Source organism: Phaenicophaeus curvirostris, chromosome 1 (assembly GCF_032191515.1).
Source record: "Phaenicophaeus curvirostris isolate KB17595 chromosome 1, BPBGC_Pcur_1.0, whole genome shotgun sequence".
NCBI classification, from domain to species: domain Eukaryota; kingdom Metazoa; phylum Chordata; class Aves; order Cuculiformes; family Cuculidae; genus Phaenicophaeus; species Phaenicophaeus curvirostris.
The window spans coordinates 105,317,563-105,338,038 of NC_091392.1; the positions used below are offsets into that span (position 1 = coordinate 105,317,563).

Consider the following 20,476-nt stretch of genomic DNA (forward strand, 5'->3'; position numbering starts at 1 on the left):
GCTTTATATGTTGAAGAAAACACAGTGAAGTGTAGCCCAGCTGAGAAAAACTACTGTCATCAGGCTCCCACGAGCACAGTTGCAATAAGGCACTTTCACTGCTGCAAGGTCTTATTTACTTGTCCAAGCATATTAGGGGTTAGACCCACTATACAATTGCAAGCCTGGAGTCAGATTTCAGAGGTTTCAGGTACAAATCATAACCAGTGCTCTACTTCTATTTAGGTTACCCTCTGGCATCAAAAAACTTCCTTCCATTTTCTTAATCCTCATTGGGTTTTAAACTTGCTTATTTAATGCATTGTAATTAAGTTATATTTCCAAAATATTTCTCTTGCAAGAACATTTTAACCTTGATTTACTCAAATGTCCCAGGTGAGATGACAAAAGCAGGGGCAGGGTTAAAGAGTGTGAGTTAAATAAACAGACCAGTTATGGAGTTTATCTTCTGCTTTGTGATACATTGCTTGCAAAGCCATTTTTGACAGGTTACGAGACGACAGCAGTTCCACCCCATCAAGGAATTTTCCCATCTGATGGGAATCTTTACGTTTAGGTCCTCTAAATAGGAAGGCTAAATTGCATACTATGTCTTTTAACACACCAAAACGATATAGGCTGACCAGGGAGGTGGTTGAGTCACCTTCCCTGGAGGTGTTTAAGGGACAGGTGGAACAGGTGCTGAGGGGCATGGTTTAGTGTTTGATAGGAATGGTTGGACTCAATGATCCAGTGGGTCTTTTCCAACCTGGCGATTCTATGATTCTGTGATTCTATACTCTCGTCTGTCTTGGGCACATGTACAATTCTATTTTACTAGCACTGTAGCCTCCCTAAACCATGGGGAAGTCTTATTTTGTCTATTTAACACAGAAATCCTAACATTTGCCCCACCTGAAATCTCATGTAACTCCACAGTCAACCACAATGCAAATCTGGGGTTCCTCTATCGTAATGTGCAGACCATCCCTCCTCCGGTGAGGATGGTGGTAGGAAATAAAACCAGTCATGACAGCCTGTGGGCACTACCTGATAGTAATATAGGTCCTATCTATACTGTGTATTTCCAACCACTGAGGCAAGAGCAACCTTTGCTCATGGCAGGAAGGCTGCAGTGACTGCTGCTGAACTTGACTAAAGAGTGATGGTGTATAATTTCTGCTATGGAAAAAGAAAACATAGCAAACAGGGACTTCTGCTTCATCAGGAGCCTTATCTTGGCTCTGTAACCTGACCTTGTTTGCTCAGATGCTAAAACAAAGCATCCTGATACCGCAATACTCTTCGTGATGTCCTTTTCTGCATTCCATTCTTATCCTGGACTCCTTCTGCAAGTCTAATCCAGTCATCATTCTCTCCAGGTTCAGGATGCTACCTTATACCCAGCTGGCCACTGTGTATTCCCCACTCCACTCAGCAGTAGTAGCAGCTGCAGCTTGCAGGGCCACCTTTTTTGGTACCTCTTTTAATCCATGCCAGGTTCCTAGTAACACCAGGAATTTGCATGCTAGACAGAAAAGACATTCAGCATCCCTCCAAGCGCTCCTCCTTTGACCGGTCTACTTCTGTAACTGTCTTTTGGCCTTGATGCCTTTCTGGATAGAGATCTCTGTGCTTCACCACTTTCTGATCTGGTTCCTCGTTCCAAGGACTGTACTTAGCCCTGTGAGTGCTGCTCTCCTTCATCCAATTCTTCCCCTCGTTGTTCCCAGTTCAGAAAAATACATGCAACAGTGCCTCGAGCAGAGGAGGAGAGCAGACGCCAAGCATCCAGCACAGCTCTTCAAAAAAGGAAACACTACCCTGCCTCTACAGATGTTTCAAGTTTCCTATCACATGCAGAGTTTTCTACCTGCTGGTGAAGCACAGGGCTTCATGCCACAGGCAGCCATGTTCCACATCAAAATTGACAGCACCATCTCAGCTCCAGCATAATCATGTTTGAGCAGGTGCCAAATTGGCCCAAAGCAAAGGGTGAAGCTGGCAGGGCTAAGCCATTAACACAGGGTAGCATGAATATAGTAGATGCCTGGAAGTTGACTGCTACTTCTGCACCCATGCTTTACATATGACCAAAATTTTCCGTATTCCCTTGATCCGAACAAGGAGATACAAAAACTGAACAAGGCAGAAATTTCTACAGTGCTCGATGTATCACTAACATTACCACTTATCGCTCCAGGCATCCTAGCAGCAAGAAACAACCGTTAGCCTGGGTCAGAGGAGACTTCTGTTCCATGTAGGAGGTTCCTGGTGCTGCCAGGAGATGTTTCGCAGGCAGAATTGCACTGTTACAGACATAGCTTGAAATCAAACAAGGGATAGCAAGCCATGTTTCTAGTGTAAACACAAGAAAAAAATGTTTATGTAAAAAGAAAGAAAAAGCTGACAGGAAAACTGCAATAGTACTTACTAAAATGAACCAAATTTCCAAGTACTAAGCAGATGTGGGAAGACAATTTAAAAAAACCCAAACACTGTTGAAGCAAGTGGATATTAAAAGCCATTTTTATGCAACTAGGTTTATCCTTAAACCTTCTACATAAGATTTTAAGAGTGAGATGTATTCCATGTAATAGCTGCTGTCTGTTTCTAGACAATTATTCCTTTTGCTTCTAAATTAATAGCTGAAAATCTATGCGATGCAAAAATAGAGAAAAATTCTTCGGGTGCTAACATTTTTTTAGCAGGGGATTTCAGTGTCTCTTCTTCCTCTATCAGCACCTGACACTGTTTTGTTAGCAGTGAGAGAGTAGCTGCCACCAGCAATCTGTTTTGGATCCCATGCAAATAGCAGCATTTGACCCTCTGGGAAGCAACCACTGCCTGCAGCACCATTGAGCTTTCCCTCTGGGAAACAGGTGGTAGGACAGAATAGGAGCAGGCAACAGGTTGCCAGCTGGAACCAGCTTAGGATGCTTATAAAAAAAAAAAAAAAAAATCCCTTTATCTCATTTTCCTTCTTTTACTGTCCTTGGACTTGCATCTTCTATTCTGCATCACTTAAAAAAAAAACCAAAACAACCCACCTTGAATAACTCTTTTTTTGGGGGGAGGCGGTATCAGGGGGAAAAGGGCTGTGACGTATGCTTTGCTTCTTCCTGCCATAGTAAGCAGCGTCCTAAAATAAAGGAAAGGGCTACTGGGGGTAGGTACCATTAGAGGTCATCACCTCTCTTGGTAAGCAGGCACTGTGCAGTGCCTTGAGTGAATAGTTTCAGGAGGAGAGACCAAGACACAGCATTCAATACAGTCAATGCATAACATAGTACCTCAGGCAAATGCCTATTTCAAAGCAGGGTTTTTTTGTCTAAAAATATATATAGTTTTTCCACCTTCTATGCCCTTTATGAGCGATGACTAGGCTCCCACATACTTTGAAAATGAAATGAAGGGACTAAAAATAATGCGGAAAAGGAAGGGGAAAATGGCATGAGATTTAACAGTTCCTAGCATAAAAGACAGACAAATCGCTACATGCGAGGATTAACTAAACTAATTCCTCTCAGATTTTCAAGTATGCTTATGCACCAACCAACTAGCTATTGGTATGTCTGCATAATGAAAGGTAAGGAGTAGGGAGAAAGTAAACTTACATCAATATACTCTGAAATTTAAGCAGTGATACTGAAGCACAGATAGTATGTTATCTACGATATGAAGAGCTGTATGAAGTTTTTGTCTTCTGGATGTATGTAGTTCTTGCTGCAGATGCTAACAAAGACTTTCTCCCAGCGACCGTGTTGAACACGGGAAAACAAGGTGGGACTAGAAAGCAAAAGGCACTTGAGAATAACGTCCTTGTAGCTCACCACCCTAGGATTCTCCTTCCCTGTCCTTCTTCCTCCTCCTCTTAATTTAACTGTGTTCCAAGAGGTGAGTAACAGCCCCAAGTCACACAATGGACAAGCACAGATACATGTGAGCACTAGGGTCATGTATAGCAACCGAAAGAACACAGCTTTCCTGCATGACCGAAGGCAAATCATATGCTGAGCCAGCTGTAGAGCAAGTGAGAGTCACTTAGGTTTCTTTAAAGTAAGGAAGGTGGTGAGAAGGGTGTTCTTTCAGACTCAAATGTGAATAATAGATTTGGAAAAAATTGTACAGTTCTAACAACTAACTTCCTTCCATCTTCCACAGAACCTCTAGTAACGCTTCCAAATCAAGGCATATAAGAGACTGGGCATCAGGGCATCCAACTCCAAAACATGCTTGAATTTTACCTCTTTCTCATTTGGTACCAGTGATGAGACTTGGACGTAGGTTCTAGTTAGGCAGAACTTGGAAAATGATGACATTTTGCTGCAGACAGGTAACTATTAAGAGGTAACAGCAACAGACTGGATGTATTTAGTTCCCAGAGGCTACCCACAACTCCTTTACATTTGAGGTCTGTACTAAAATTTTCAAACGACTTCTAAGCATGCAAGGATGTGAGTCAACACCAGCTTCAGTAAAGACGGGCCACAGAGCCCCCACAGAACCACTAACTTACAGAATAGCCCAGTTTGCCCTCCGTTTAGTGAGAGAGTATTTTTGTCTCACCAAACTAGACTAGGCAAAGGGAATCAAGATCATCTAATACTGTAATAAGCCGCACAGTTATTTCTCCATCACTCCCCAGCACCCCAAGATGCACTGAAGGCACATCATCAGTTTAATCGTGGAGGCAGGCATCAAACTTATCTAACTGGCACAGCTGCAAGTCAATAATGGTCGGTTTGCATTCAGTTAAATTCCAAGCAGTTTAATCAGAAAAGTAATCTGGAAATAGTGACAAATCTCTTTATTCATTAAGAGCAAGCAGTCCTTAAAAAGTCAAATCAAAGTGCGCTGCTGTGAGCTTGGATCAGCATATGCTCTTTCATTAGCAGCATTGATATTTACCAGCAGAGAGGATTTTCATGCCCTGAGTTTGTGCCATGCTCCTTTTGAGTCCCTCTGACAATCAAAAGGAAATAAAAATTTTATCAACATTTATTACCTGCATGTCCTAGGCACTGCCTGAGGCTCATACCAAGTCCCTACAGACATCCCCATAGGTACATTACATGTCTAGTGTGCCAAGCTGTGTCATAGAGAAAACCTTTGTCATGGTATTCTTCAGTTTCAAAACCCAATTTTTCTTGACAAAATTTAGTCAATGAAGAATAATTTGCTTTACAGCGTGTAGATTTATTTGTATTAGTGCAACAGGTTTTTCTACTCTGATTAAAGCTTCCACAATGCGTGGGCCCGCAAATGATCTATCAGTGTCCAGATCTGTCCTCAACACCCACACTGCTAATTTCACTGAGGAGCATAACATTGGGCTGCCAAGTCCTGTGAACATAATTGCTACCCTTTCCCCATCCCCCATTTTGAAATCTCTGAAGAAAACCCTTTCATTTCTTTATCCAGTGGCTGTTTTACAAAAAATCATCAACACCACACACGTGTTTAATTTTGTGAGGAACAAATTGATGATCAAGAAGAGTCTGCATGACCATAGGTCTGTCTGTAAAAAGTTCACTAGAGGTTTGAGGTATTTTTGAGTGAGTTTATGATGAATCATTATGCAAATGTTGTTAACGTTCACTCAAAGTGAAATGCGTCTCAGAAAATTTATACCACTTCAACATCCTCATCATTCCACAGGCAGTTTAAGTGTATCATACGCTCAGCTCCCCAGGGTTGTTTGCTCTGATAGACACAATGCAAGTTTTACCTGGTGTTACAGCATAATATATTGAATAAATACAGTGAAGTTCTAAGAGCCTGAACTCCAGGTAATAAAATAGAAAAACAGTGATATGCAGGTGCTCCAAGGAACTGTCCTAGGGCACCATCACATAAGAAATAGAGGCATACCATCGATTTCTGCTTGGTTCATAGAATTAAAGCCAAAGGAACTGACTCGGGAAGGAAGCATGTATTTCAAAAATTATTTCCAAGCTTCACTGCCATTAGAAAACTAGATTGGCTCCTCAGGTATATCATAGTTTTTCACGTGGCTGTAGTTTGGCTTAGTCATTCATCCCTCAAATTAGAAGCAACCCTATTTACACTGACAAGAGTCTATGCAGAAGCTGGGCCACTGGTCTTTTCCCTCTGAAGCACTACTGAGTACCACTGGTGGCATTCTATATGTACTTTAAGACAACATATCTAAAGAGATACCGAAGGATAGCCGGTATCCAGATCCTATTCCATTTAGGAAAACAATCAAAATGTTCAGCTATATACTTGAAGCGCCGGCTGAGATCTATGGAGTTGGAATTATTGTTTTAACTTTATGGATTATAATTTGTTTTCAAGAAAGCTTCCGAAGAACCTCATGCATGTATGTTTATTGCTAAGAGATCAGAAAACATATGATGATTCATGAAAATAGCAGTTTCTGCTACCCAAGACAGCTATGACCAAAGTGCCTGCTTACGGCTCCAGACTTAGTGTGCCTCTGTATCTTCGAACACCACTTGTACTTATGTTGCAATCCACAATTTGCACTGATGTCATAACCCAACTTAAGAGCTGCAAAATATGTTGCAAGTGCACTGTTAAATCTCTGTACAGTCTCCACAGACAATTTGCATTCACTTTTCTAAATGTTTGCTTAAGAACTTCAATTGAATACAACTAAAATGTCTTCTTTGACAGACCAAAGTAGATCCTAGTGGGAAAATACACCTTTCCAGCCCTACACAGGGGACCTGAACAATGTTTTGTTTAAAATTTTCAGATGAGAATTCTCATCTAGAGGTTACCAGTGCGTGGTCACTGATTTCAAGTCAATAAGCAGAAAGGTGTTTGAATAAAACACAATATGGTGGTATGTAAAGTGAAGCTGCTAATCTGATTTAGATCATTTCATTTCCAGCTCCATGACTGTTTCCAGTCAGCAGCCCCGTTGAAAGCTGTGTGTCCCTTAGTTCCTTGAGATATTTTTGTTGTCAGAAAATTATATTAATATCACTGATGCAGAGAGCCCGTTAACCCTCCAATAATGAAAAGTGCACATGAAATAAAGCAGATTTAAAAGCCATCAAGACAATGCATTTTTCTCATTTATTCAAATCTTCTGCAGGAAGTAAACACTGAAAGATTTAAAAAAACTTCACACTGCAGTATGTACAGTTTTGTGACACCACATGAGGAAATTAATTTCTAATAAAAAAATGAGACCAGTTAGATAAATTACTGAAGACACATCACAATAAAACTGGTTGTGGTAAAATCCTGAATTCTAATGTATGGCAATGAAAATCAATATTCCTTTGCTTTACAGGGATGGAATAGTCCTGGTACAATATTTCAATTACGCAAAATGGAGTCCTGAATTTACATGACTGATTATATTTATATGAGTACTTCATGTTTTAAAAGTAGTTTTGCATTTGTTTTTTTTTTTTAATCCAGACCCTTTTGATTTGAAGCACATTCTTTCACAAAGCTAAAATACCACAGCAGAAGTCATGTCCAGAAGTGGAATACTGTTGTGTTTTGAACTGACCTGACTTGTTAAGACATATTTTTTTTTTGCCAACGCACAGATGCACAGGGTCCCCCATGCACTTTTCATGCAGCAGGTAATCACAACTTTAAATAAAAGTATTTTTCTATACATTCTTCCAGACTTGCAACTGTATACATACATGCAAAAGTTTTTAAACCTATGTGATCATATTTACACTTATACATGGAATATACATAACAAAAAAGATTAAAAGGGTTTTTCTTCCTTTGCATTAGAACAATACAAAATATGTATTTCTCATTAAGGAAACCACTATTTACATCACCTTTTAAAAACCAATTTCAACATATTATAGGTGTAACAAGTCAATATATTTACATTATATATAAATATATATAATATATACTTACCAGCTTACTCCTCTGTAAGATGTGACAGAGAAAAAACTGGTAATATCATGTCACTGACGTCAATGAGAGCTGTAACTTTCACCAACATTTAACAGGGAAAATTTAAACCATTCATTTCTTTCTTTTAAAAACATTGGTAAATTAAAAATTTAAAAACATTACTAAGAGTAAATGGCTAAGAAAAGTGAAAGTTATGGCTGAATTCCCTTTTGATCTCATAGTGTTGATAAACTTCTCAAACTGAGCCACTCAGTTACACGGTATCAGCAGAGAAGCCCTCCAGCAAAACAGCTTTGAGTCCGTAGTCACGCGTTACCCCCACCCCATCATTTCCTTAAATTTTGGCAGAGGAGACACTTAGAAATCTGGTTACCTCAGTTCCGTACACTTTCCTGTAGAAACAAAAGGCATGCCTGTGTGGCAATTGTAAGACAATCCCCAAATATAACTAGCTTGAGCACTACACCACAGTGGGTGAAGCAGCATGAGCCTGTAGATGCCCTCTAAAGTAAGGCATCGGGCACTTTACAACCCGACTGCTGCTATGAGGTTAAAGTTAATTCAGGTGTAAGTCCCAAGGGGCTGCAATTGCAATTTTAAGTGAAGTAGACACATCTCTAACTAACTTCTTCCCTGCTCCATGGGGTGGAGACAGCTTTCCCTCAGCAGTCTCACGCAGCTAAAACTGGGAGATGATTTTCTCCCCTCCCTCCCCTCCTTCTCCTTTGATGATGAGATCACACAATGGCACCCATCTATCCCGCACCTCTTTGCCTACACAGCCACTGCTAATACCTGAAAGGGCTCCATGTTCCTTCAAGTCTCTAATCTGAAAGCATAGCTGAAACTTCAGCCTCCTGAGTTTGCAGAACTATCTTTGAAGCTTCTACTCCCATGACCGAGGAAGCATACTGCGGACAGCCGAAATGCATAACCTAGCAGTGAATGTTTACAGAAACAAGGAAACAGGAGTTGCTGAGAATGTCAAGCACTACTCAGATGACCTAGTGAAAATCAAGGATCTTTAAGCTACTTGGAAAAACATGGTCATTCTGCTGATGCAGCACACCCAGCTTCTGTACCTTCCTTTTCTGATGGGAAAGTCCCCAAGGAAAACAAGGGGGACTTCTTCTTACTTACCCATACTACAAGATAAAAAGATTAAAAAGCCTTTGGTCCTCAGATTTAAAGGCTGTAAGTGTGGATAGTCAAGATTTTAAAGACCTCCTACCTAGCGAGGGGTAACATCAGTGATACTGGAGAATTTCACATAGGAGATTATTGCCCTCTTAGCAGCTGTCTGAAAAGCATGAAGTTAGCATGCTCCACCCTCTCCCAAGGGCCTCACAGTTATATTACATGCTGCTTGAGATCGCAATGTCTACAAAAGGTAAAATTCTTTCATGAACATCATGTCCTAAACTCAAATTCTTGTGTATTATGGTTTACTGACGTCTGTGAGAATGGTAATACCCTTTTCATTAACATCACCTAAAAAGAAAGCTAAATCATTAACTGGTCAAACTGTTAACATTTTAACTTAAAGTTTCCTAAAACTTTAAAAACTAAATGTTCAAAAGTATATATTATAACAATAGAGTACCATAGAATAAATACATAGGTAAACACACTTCCTAGACTCCAATATTACTTTTTCTTAGGGTTAGACTCTTCTCCCTACTTTTTATCTCAGCTTTGTTTTGATGAAGTTTTTCCAACCAGATTATTTCATGTCCATTCAAGCTGCATTTTTCTGCGGAGCCCTTCCAAGTAAATTATAGCCCTGTATTTACTCTGGGGACCATCTATTATTCTATATTGCATATATTTCCTAGCTATATACATGTTGTTTCCAGAAAAATAATCAATTAAGACTTTAAGAGACATTTAATGGATGGAACAAATACCATCTTTTAATATTTCTGCTGGGTTGACTCATATAAAAAGAATTCAGTTCCACTATCAATCCAAAATATATTTTATCTTGTTAATGATTACTCTGAGACATCTGAATTGTCACTGGGCCACTTATAAATGCAGTATTAAAACCAAACAATTTTATTTTTATATTATACTTCAGACAATGACATTTAAAATGATACTAGATGTGTGAAGGTTTTAAAATATAAATCTTCTTTGTACAGCCCATTAATATATTACGCTTCACCCAAATAACATAAAAATATATATTTAAATGACTCTGTTATTTCTTATATAAACCAGGGGGGAATGTTTTATACTGGATACTGCCAAATATTTGTGTTCCCTAAAAGAAGGTATCCCCCAGAGGGATGAAACAGAATAGTGGTGCGTTTTTCAGCTGGCAGAGAGAAGTCCCTTTCAGTAGAGACTGCACTGGAAAAAACGGAAACAGATCCCAGGCAAGGGGTGGCGGATAAGAGGGGAACAACAGCTCCCTCTGTCTCAGCAAGCCAGCAGTCTGGGAAAAGACTCTCTGAAACTGAACCAGAAAGCAAGACAGCAAAATGCCCCATCACTCATCTCTGCTATGCAAACAGGAGACGGACAGAAACAGGGGTTTTGTCAAGTCATTGGCTCTCAATGGTGAAAATGGTCAAAATTAAAAGAGAGCGTAACTTTCATGACCCTTGCAAGTCAACTACTTCGCTGTCTTCTGACAGCATAGTGGATTATTACTCAAATTAGAAGCTACAGAGAACTTTTTTTTTTCCACACATGTAAAAGGTTCAGCAAAACTTATGGTTGCCAATCATGCATATAATTTAGAGGAACTGGGTTTTGTCCTCCTCCTCCTCCCAAGAAATAAGGGCTGCAAACAGAATTAACACTGACAGTGTTAACAGGAAAGCAGAGCCACATGGCTCCTCCCCAGCCAGCAATTCTTTTAAGGTCTCAGCTTTGACTGTAATTTTCAGTTACTCCCATCTCCAGCTGATATTGCCAGATGTTATAAATCACAGCACAGGTGGAGACTGAGGAAAAGGGCAGAGGAGGAGGATTTCTCAGAGATGTCCCACTATCCTTTACAGACCATGACAAAAACACCATTTTATCCTCAGTTCAACTTGAAAAATTACTCTAAAACCAGTGAAAAGGTAGTGCATTAAACCATATATCAGCTGTTCAGAGAATAATAAAAACTGTCAGAATATGGATTCTTTTCTCGGGTTGTAAAAAGAGGCCAAAACATTTTTCATTAAAATCCGATACCATTTTTGAGTGGAAGTCCAATGTGTTGCTTTAGCTTCTAGAGGGGAAGCAGGTTGCTAAACAGACAAGTCTTCTCATCTGCTTCACAAGCTTTCCACCATTTTCCTCACCAAATACATGTACTAAGCTTTATTAATAGCACTCTTCCAAGAGGCATTTTGGCTTTCCCCTTTTAAGCAGGGAGGGGATAGGAATGCACTGACAAAAGGACTTATGCAGTACTTGTATGGCCTATGAAAATCTGCCTTTTGTATAAAAACCTAGAAAAAACACTTAACTGTAACTATAACTCATTAAGTATGGCTAAGGATACTGAGGAAGGCATTTGTCAAGAGCAGGACATGGAAGAAAAATCAGTTTTACACCACTATTCTGGCAGGATCACAAACAATATTTAAAAATAACAGTAAAAATTTTGGAAGCACTAAAACCTACATTTCAGTGCCTTTCAATTATTAACACTGACACAGGTTTTCCAATATGACGAGCTAATACCTTGGACGGACTGCTCCATTTCTTAAAAGTTATTTTTAAAATGTCACAAAACATATTAAACATTCAGAAAAAAAAAGTACACTGTCTCTATGCTCAGGCTTCCAAAAAATAAGGATTATTTTACAGGGAGGGAGGAAACGCAGCATTACCACCACCTAGGCTGTACGCTTACAATTTATGTTATACCAAAAACTTGCAGAACCAAATAAGACTCTGATCAAAGAGTACTCATAACGTAATTTGATACATACAGAAGTGTCTTGTACAAATTACAACCTTTCTCGTTTTCTTGTGACAATCTATTGTAAAGCAAATTTTATCTACATGTATTTTAAATAACATCACCAGAAAAATAAAAAGTTTATTAAATGAAAACATGTTTCAATTAGACCATGCTTTTCTAAAATCATGCTCAATTTATACAGTAAAGTTCGTACTCATTTTTATTTTTCTTTTTTTGTTTGTCTTTTTTTTTCTTAAACAAAGATTCAAAACCACCGATTGTAAACTCATTGAGGAGGCTATAGTTTATTCTGGCTCTTTTTTGATTGTTAGCACTTTTTCCAGAAGTCCATGCATTTCTCCATTCACACCATGTTGATGAGAGGTCTTACTCCCCATATGGCTGTTGTAAGGGCTTCTTAAGTTACTAAAAGGAGTTTTAAGCTCTGCATCAGATGTCAACTCCTCTTTGATTGTAACACGAGTTGAACCATCAGTGAATGAAGGTTCATTCCAAATTTCTTTGTCATGTGCTTCTTGGCTAGTAACAGAGTTGCCGCCTTTCTGTAACATGTAGTACAATATTGGATTGGTTTTGGTCAGTCTTGGAGAGTCTTTGTCATAATCATTCTTGTCCATACCTGTGATCACCCATCTAATGGGCCCTTTTTCATTGGGCATCGAACACATGCTAAACTGGTCGGACTCGAGTCTAGATACTGTATTACCTAAATGTTCAGGGAAGGGGGAACTGGCAGGACTTCTTGCTGCTATGGGATACTGAAATGTTCTATGATCTACACAACTGTTCTGTTGCACAGGGCTGCCCATTAATGCATTTACTGAAGAAATGCTGAATTCAGGTTTATTAATTGTTACACTGGTTTTGTTTCCTTTTTTCTTGCCCTCTGTTAGTATGTTATTCCTATGTTGTGACAGATCTCTCTCACAGTTTTCTGAGAGAAGCAGCTGTTTCAACACATTAAAGCCTTTACTATCTCTAGACCAGCTCCTATTTTCACTTTCATTATTTGAACCATGACTTACAGCATATTTAAATTCAGCATCGCTTCTGCTGTACTTCAGTTCTTGCTGGTTAAGCAAAGGCCCGTAAAGTGCCTCGGTAGGAGAAGCGTGATTGTTTGCAGCATCAGACACATTACTTTTCATCTTTTTTAATGGACTTTCCAATGACTCAGCATGAAGCTTCCTCTTCTTCGGTACTGTGCAAAGACTCTTTGATTCAAAGTGTGTCAGTTCACTGTTTCGGTGACTTCTGTCCAGCTCATCTACAGGGTAACTGTCTTGATTCTGTCTCAGCAACCTACTTAGCAGGCCGTTTTTGGAAAAAGAGAAATCCTGAGGTGAGACAGGCTCAGATTTCAACTCCTCAGATGCTGGAGAAGCAACTGTGTTTCTCTGCAGTGAATGAACAAATCCTTGAAATGTGTTACCCTTGAACTCTCTTACTTGTTGTGCGTTTGAATTATAAGGAACATATGATTCTTCAGATGGTTCAGTTTTTATTTTCACCGTCAATATTTGCTCATTCAAAGCCTTATCTGTCTGTTCTTGAGGACTTTCATCTCGTAAAGGCATCCTCTCTTTCTTTTCACTTTTACCTTTATTGGGAGTTCCCAGAAGCAGCTGAAGGACAGTGCGTCTTTCAAGGAGATTTTCTATTTCCGAACCCGGAAGTCCTTGTTCAGTAGGTGCAGGCTGACAACTGAATATTTTGTTATTTTCTTCATGCGTACTCAATTTATTCGTAAACAGAGGGCTGTTCAATCTATCAATCAAGCCAACAGGTTTCTCTGTGTTCCCTGCTAGCAGCTGTTTGCTAGCTCTTTGTTCTTCACTTGAAATGGAAGTCTGCATGCCACACTGAGCGAGGTTCTGTAGCAGCTTGCTGGCACTGAAAGCTGAAGAGTTCTGGGGACTGTCATTCCTGCTCAGTTTGGCTCCTTGAATTTCTTTACTTTTAGAAAGGTCTATCAAATGTTTAGATGCAGGATTCACCAGCCTGTCTGGCTGGATGCTGCAGGCATATGGTGGTGAGCTACGCTTGATGGCTAATGATTGGTGCGAGAGGTTTATAGGAGAGTCTGCTTTTGCGGAAGTCAGCAAAGGTGGAGTGCTTAATGGAGTCATTCGATTGGTACTGGGACTGTCAGTAACAGGAGTCCTTTTACCAGTCTGTACAGTGAATTTTGCCACATCAGCTGCACTGTGTGGTCCCTGAGGATCATTACTCTTGTCTACCTTTTCTTCACTCTTATGCCCAAGTAACAGCTGAAGTAGTGTTACTTTCTGATGGGGATTAAGCTTAGAAGCTTTTGGAGTGTCTTTGTCTTCCTTGTTCTCTGGGCAGGAAACTTTCGGATCCCAGTTATGAAGCAAGGACTGAGTCAGGTTATCCAATGAAGCAGGTGGACCTGTGTCTGGTTTATCTGTCCTCTGTTTAAAGGATAGGTCTATAGGAAGACAGTTAGAATGAGAGCTTTCATCATCACTGCTGTCGTCTTCTGTAAAACTAGGATTGTTGTCTGAATACTCATCAATAGTAGTTGGTGTGCTGCTGTCTTCAAAAATGCCAGCTCTCTCACTCCGTTCATGCCCTTTTATATGTTTGGTGGTATTCTGGCTTTTCAGTAGATGCAAGAGCAAACTGTTGCTGGGAGATGTTTTCAGATTATTCCTTTCCACAGAACTTTTGTATCCCACATTTTTTGGAGATGAATGCATGATTCCCATTGAACTCTGAAATGGTGCCACACTGCTTTTGCTAGATACTGTTTTGGTTGATGATCCTGTTTGACCATTGAGATGGCTTGTCACTCCTTTTGATAAACCAAATTGGCCAATATCCTTCTGAGCACTTTCTTGTAACCTGGCCATAGCTGCAAGTCTCTCACTTGCTATTTGATTTGCATTTTGTGCTTTTAAAGCATGTTCCCTGGAATACTGCTGCAAGTGAGCTTCACTTGAGAGGAGTAAAGCTAGCTGGCTGCATGCTACGCTGGGCTTTGGTGAAGCAGCAGGACTAGACCGTTTCTCTACCATGCTTGCAACAGCTTGTAACCTTGCAGCACATGACAGTGGCTCATTTATCACTTTAGGTCCGCTCTGCACTGCTTGAGGAGATTCTATAAACCTCTCCTTGGGCAGGTTCTTTGTTATATCAGGCAGGCTGTTGTCCAGCTTCTGATCTTTTGCTTTGCTCTTCTTCAGCAGAGTCTTCAGGTGACTGGATGCAACACCGTAGCACCTTAAATCTTTCTCCACCTGTAAAGAATCAGGGCTAAGGGAGTATCCTTGCTCCTTGAGGCTCTGCCTAATCTGCTGTGACAAAGCAACACTCTGCAACCTAGAGCTGAATGACTGAAGCAAAGAGGCAAGTAATGTGCTATCCTGTTTGCCTTTAGGCACATTTTCAACCACGTCAGCTAACAAAGCTTCCTTTTTTACATCTAAATCCACAATGGAATCAGACAACCGCCTTCTCTTTGCTGCATTCCAGTCTTCTGAAGACTGTAACAGTCTTGCTTTTTTGAGGTGCAGCATGCCAGATCCCTGATATGTATTTGTGTTAAGAACTGGACCATTACTTTGACAACTGGGAAATGTATTTCCAGAAATTTTAAAGTTTTGATCCTCTCCACTACGCCCAGTAGACTTTTTGTCAGCTGCAGTACCTGAGCCTCCTGCTGCTTGATGCATTAGTAATCCCTCTAGGTAAGTTAAAACAACAGAATCCTGGTGCATCTCAGAGCCAAGCTCTTCTCCATGAGTCATGTTCAATAAAAGTTTCCAAAAGGGCTCTGGTTCTATTCACAAAGACTAGTTCTGCTGTAGCTGAATTGAGACACAGAGTTAAGAAATAACAGGTAGATGTCTATAGTGCTTTTTCACAGACTTTCAGAAACAATATAAAATGTCATATTCCAAACAGGCTTCTTCTAGTGTAAACTGTTCGATGAGCTGGGTTTCCAATCATATGAATCTGCTGATATCTCGAATATTTCTGAAAGATGTCTAGGAAGAGCACTCAAAACACGGTTCCATGGTAATACAGTCCCTTTAAGTATTTGTTGCCTTCTTTCTCCAGGAAGCCAGGTTGTTTTTCATGTTTTGCCATCTCCACCAAGCACTTTAAATTCCTAAGTGAAAAACAAAACAAAAAAACAAAACAAAACAAATAAGTGGTCAAGAGAGAAAAAATTTAGGATAAGATCTAATTGCATAAGTTTCTTCTTCTTCTCTTAAACACACTGTCTTAGACAGAGACTCAGTACATATAAGCAATAATGACATTCCAGAAGAAAAAGTCAAGTAATGAGCAAAGTACATAGCAACTAAAAGAACTTTGCGAAAACAGTTTCTCTATAAAATTTTCCATCTCAGAATTAAGCTTAGCTATCATAAGTATAGCTGTTCAAAATGCTTATCAAATTTCTATACTATAGCTGAAAATAAGGAATAGCAACCACTAAGGGAAAATCTTAAAGCACTTAAATTATAAATTTAAAAAAATTACATGTGATTTTACTTCACAGTTGGATCAACCTTTCTTCTTCTGATGTAAATACACATGACATGCAGACTATCACTCTAAATGAGAATTAAGGGGAAGAGGCATGCCTAAAGTCAATGTTCAGGTTCATGTTGTATCTGTTTTCAAATAACAGAATAGGCAGCACAATTTTGTTTGGCAGGTAGATGATATTGATAAAAGCAGGAACCAAGTTGTCACTGCTGCCAAGGCCTATCCACTATTGCAAAATCTACTACAATAGCACAAGGGGAAGGAAATTTGTTGTTCTTACAATTCCCAAATACCACAGGTCACTGGAAGAGTCATGTGATAGAAGTGGTGAAAACGGTGCTTATGCTCCTGATACAATATAAATCCCAAAATAAAAATCCTCCCTTTGCTGGAGATTTTTTTTACCTTCACATTCTTTCATGTATTAAGACATATAGCGGCAAAAACCCCACAGGTCTTCCCAGAAGCCTTGTTATTTTTAAAGACTGCAGAATATCTCTACTTAGTACTTCTTTGGATGAGGCAGTATGCTATAAAATGCTGTTTCAAAAGCATAACAATGGTGCTTATGCTAGATGCATCTCTTCATTTTTAGATTACTGGTCAGTGATAACATGAACTCCACAGAGAGTCACCACAGTTCAATAGTGAGATCATTACACCACATATGACTACTCCTTCACTCATTTGGTTTTAAACTGGCATAAATATTCAACACTATCATACCATTTTAGCTATGCATCTTTCCACATACCTAACTCGAAATTGCTTTCACAGTCTAGGAGCCCATTGAAAACTTGTATTTACAAGTTTAAAAAGGATGTACACAAATGAAATCTTTGCCTCCTTAAAGTAAATGAATATTTTATGATTGATTTCCCAGAAGCTATTTTTTAATTCAAAGCTACAGGCAACTAGAAGTCAGAAGATATCAGATCTGAAAAAGAAAGAAAGAATAGGAACAACAACTGGGCAGCCATGATGTTAACAGCTCATATATCCCCCTACGCAACTAGTCCCTTATTAGATTGTAAGTCATTTAGAGAAACTCTAAAGACTAAGCTATCTCAAAAAGAAAAAAAAAAGAAAAAAAGAAAAAAAGTAAAAGAGAGTAAAAGAAAAAAAAAAGAAGGAATTAAGATACCAGCAATGCATTTTAGCGTAAATGTGTATACTCATGTATCTAAATGTCTAATTAAAAGCCGGTAGCTATTGCTAGGGTTTTAGTACTTACCTCAGAAATTTATGTCTACATTAACCAGCATTTACAAAATTACCTGTAGAAGACAGCGTCCATTCAAATATGCAAGTACAACTTAAGTGTGGATTTAGCTAAATAATAATTGCCAAACCATCCTGCTGTTTCTTCAAAAATCTGTGCACCTCTGAGTGGGCTTTTGTATCATTTCCACCCAAATGAGACTAAAATCAGAAATAACAAATCCTTGAAAAATCAAGGTTGTCAATGAATACATCAAGTATCCAGCAACCATTACATCAACACAACAAGACTTATTTCCTCAAATATTTGGGAATGCATTTTATCTGGAAAACACAGTTTTCCAACTTCCAAAAACTGTTTACTTGCAGCCACATTTTCATATTTCAAAATGTAATTAAGCTGACAGCTGCCATTCTTAAAATGGAGTGAGGAACACTTGATACAGAGTATCCTTAAGAGTATAAAACTGAAACTTTTTCAAGGCTTCCTACTTTCTGATAAAAGCAAGACTTACAGGTCACCTTTAAGATCAAGCGCCAAACAAATGCACCATTAAGCCAATATTCAGTAAAACTTCACTCATTACAGCTCTAGGTAATTAAATAAAAAAACCCCAACGCATTTGTGCAATTCCCTTGGGTACTGTAATAAGAGTTTTGTTACCTTTGCTACGAAAATACAGAGAATTTTACAGAAATCAGGTTGATGCAAAGAAGCCTTCAGTAAAAACAATGACATCTAAAAAGCACCTAAAATACAAGCAACAAGAGAGACATTTGCAATCCTTCTAAAGAGCCTCTTCAGATCCAGTGTTGCAACAGGTATGGCAGCACAAGTAAACTTTACATGACCTAATGTACAATACACAAATGCAATGAAGTCATCCGTCAAGAACTGAAATCACATTTTAAAGTCTAAGCCTACAGCTTATTTGTGATGGAAAGCCAGGTAGTAGGGTTTGAAGATGATCTCATAACTAAGCACTTCCTGTGTGTTTTGAACCCAATATGCTCTTCTTTCACTATCTAAAGTGTGGTCATGTGGAAATTGAATCAGATTTGAAAATTAATGTTTAGCTCGACACTAAGGCAACCATTCAGCATCCTTTTAAAAACATGTAGACCATACCAGAGGATTTCCCTGGACCCACTGAAATTTTAGTAATTTATCTCACTATTATGTATTATTTCGGAAAGTACCAGAACCAAAGAAATAAACAAAGAATACAAAGAAAGAAGGCAGAAAAGAAGAGAAAGGAGAAGCCCTACAGCAATAGACCTCATATTTCCCAGTAAGGGCCAAAGTAACCTTATTGCAATGAACTTCTAACATTAACCTCTAATGCCTATAAACCTCTAGACATAAAACTTCTATTTAACTATTGTGACAAAAGCAATTGATAAAGTCTGTGCGCTTTCTTGACCATGTAACTGCATTGGGTTGTATTGTTTCAACTACCTTCTCCCAGATCTCTGTATCAGAACAAATAAATAAAACACTTGTTTTGCAGAGACTTTGTTTCAGAACCTCCAGGAATGCACTCCAACCACAGCTCATTAAGCCATGTTTCTCTAGACAGAACTAAAGCACCAGCAGGTCTCGCAGCACAAATGTTGTAACCTGGGGAAGACACTCCCCAAGTGGAGCATACCATGGGAAATCAGTCCTACTGCTTTTGAAAATGTGTCTGGGGAGAAACTGTGGGCAGAGCAGGCAAGATAAGAGAATATTAAAATGTACAGTGAACTATAGAAACTGTGAATGTCCAGAATATTAATATTACTTTTGTAGTTGTTGAATTTTCTCTTTGTTTGCAAACTACAGATATACTTATCAGTCAAAGATTTTGAAAGAATGATAATAAACTTTAAGATCCTTTGGTTACTGTGAAGTATTACTGCTGCAAATGATACTTAAATTTGAGAACACATGTTCTAATAGGTTAAACAAGAACAAAATCTGAACCAACAGCTTCTTACTCCTGAATGTTTGCTTATTTTTAAATAATTCTTTGAAATAAGGAATGTCTCAACTGTAAAACCTAAATCGGTGACTAAACCAACAGCAGCCTTCTACTTAAACCAGTAGATATTTAGCTGCTGCATACTAGATTACAGACCAGAGAGCCACAGTAAATTAATAACATTGCACTAGCATTATTTGAGTAGGTCATCTACACAATCTAATGAAAATAACTTGTAAAACTTGATATTGTGAAGGTGTCATCTTCTATGGTCTTAGTTCAAGATCTCACAAAAAAAAAAATCTTATAAAAACCATTAAGGTATTTGTTCAGGGAATCGGCAATCGCTAGCCAATTGCCCACACAAAGGCTTATTAAACAACAGCTTATCCAAAGTCATGCACATTGTTAAAAATGATTAGCAGATGTTGAGATGCGTACATGTATATATATATAAAAAACCTGTTCTCATTAACTGCATTTCAGAGTTCTTTAATGACTATTAAATTCCTGTAGTAATTTAATGTTCCATTTTTAAGTTGAGATGAGTCAAAACACAAATGTGTAGTACTGAAATCAAAACAGCCTTCAGTTATTAAATAAATTCAGTGTCTTAATGATTAGAAAATACTGGAGGAGCCAGAAAAAGTCCCTCGCTAGCTGACTGCCTTTCTGTACCCATATTCCCAAATGTGAAGGCTACAGCTCACCATCTCAACCAGTCACTCACACAGTCATTTTAATTATTACAGATTTGAGGAATGCTGTACAGCAATTACAGTGGCGGCTTGGATCCAGGGGTCCCATTATTTGTTGTGCTGCAGACAAGCTGTCTGACTTCTAGTTTTACTTTTTTGTAACCTGTTTTCCCAGATGGGAGTAATAATAGATGCAAACTTCAGAAAGATAATTGATGATTAATATATTTAAGGTTGTGTGTTGCTCAACAGCTCTAGGAATAGCACTG

At 38.8% G+C, this 20,476-nt stretch overlaps 1 protein-coding gene across 5 annotated transcripts in view; it reads right to left on the reverse strand.

Moving 5' to 3' along the window:
• Positions 1–7,031: 7,031 nt before the first annotated feature.
• NRIP1 (nuclear receptor interacting protein 1) overlaps positions 7,032–20,476 on the reverse strand; it is a 77,207-nt gene continuing 63,762 nt past the window's right edge. For all 5 annotated transcript variants that reach the window (XM_069870451.1, XM_069870417.1, XM_069870434.1 and 2 more), the window contains one exon: positions 7,032–15,938. In XM_069870451.1, coding sequence (XP_069726552.1) covers positions 12,085–15,573 — 3,489 coding nt within the window. In that variant the 5' untranslated portion in view covers positions 15,574–15,938 and the 3' untranslated portion in view covers positions 7,032–12,084. The remainder of the gene's footprint in view (positions 15,939–20,476) is intronic.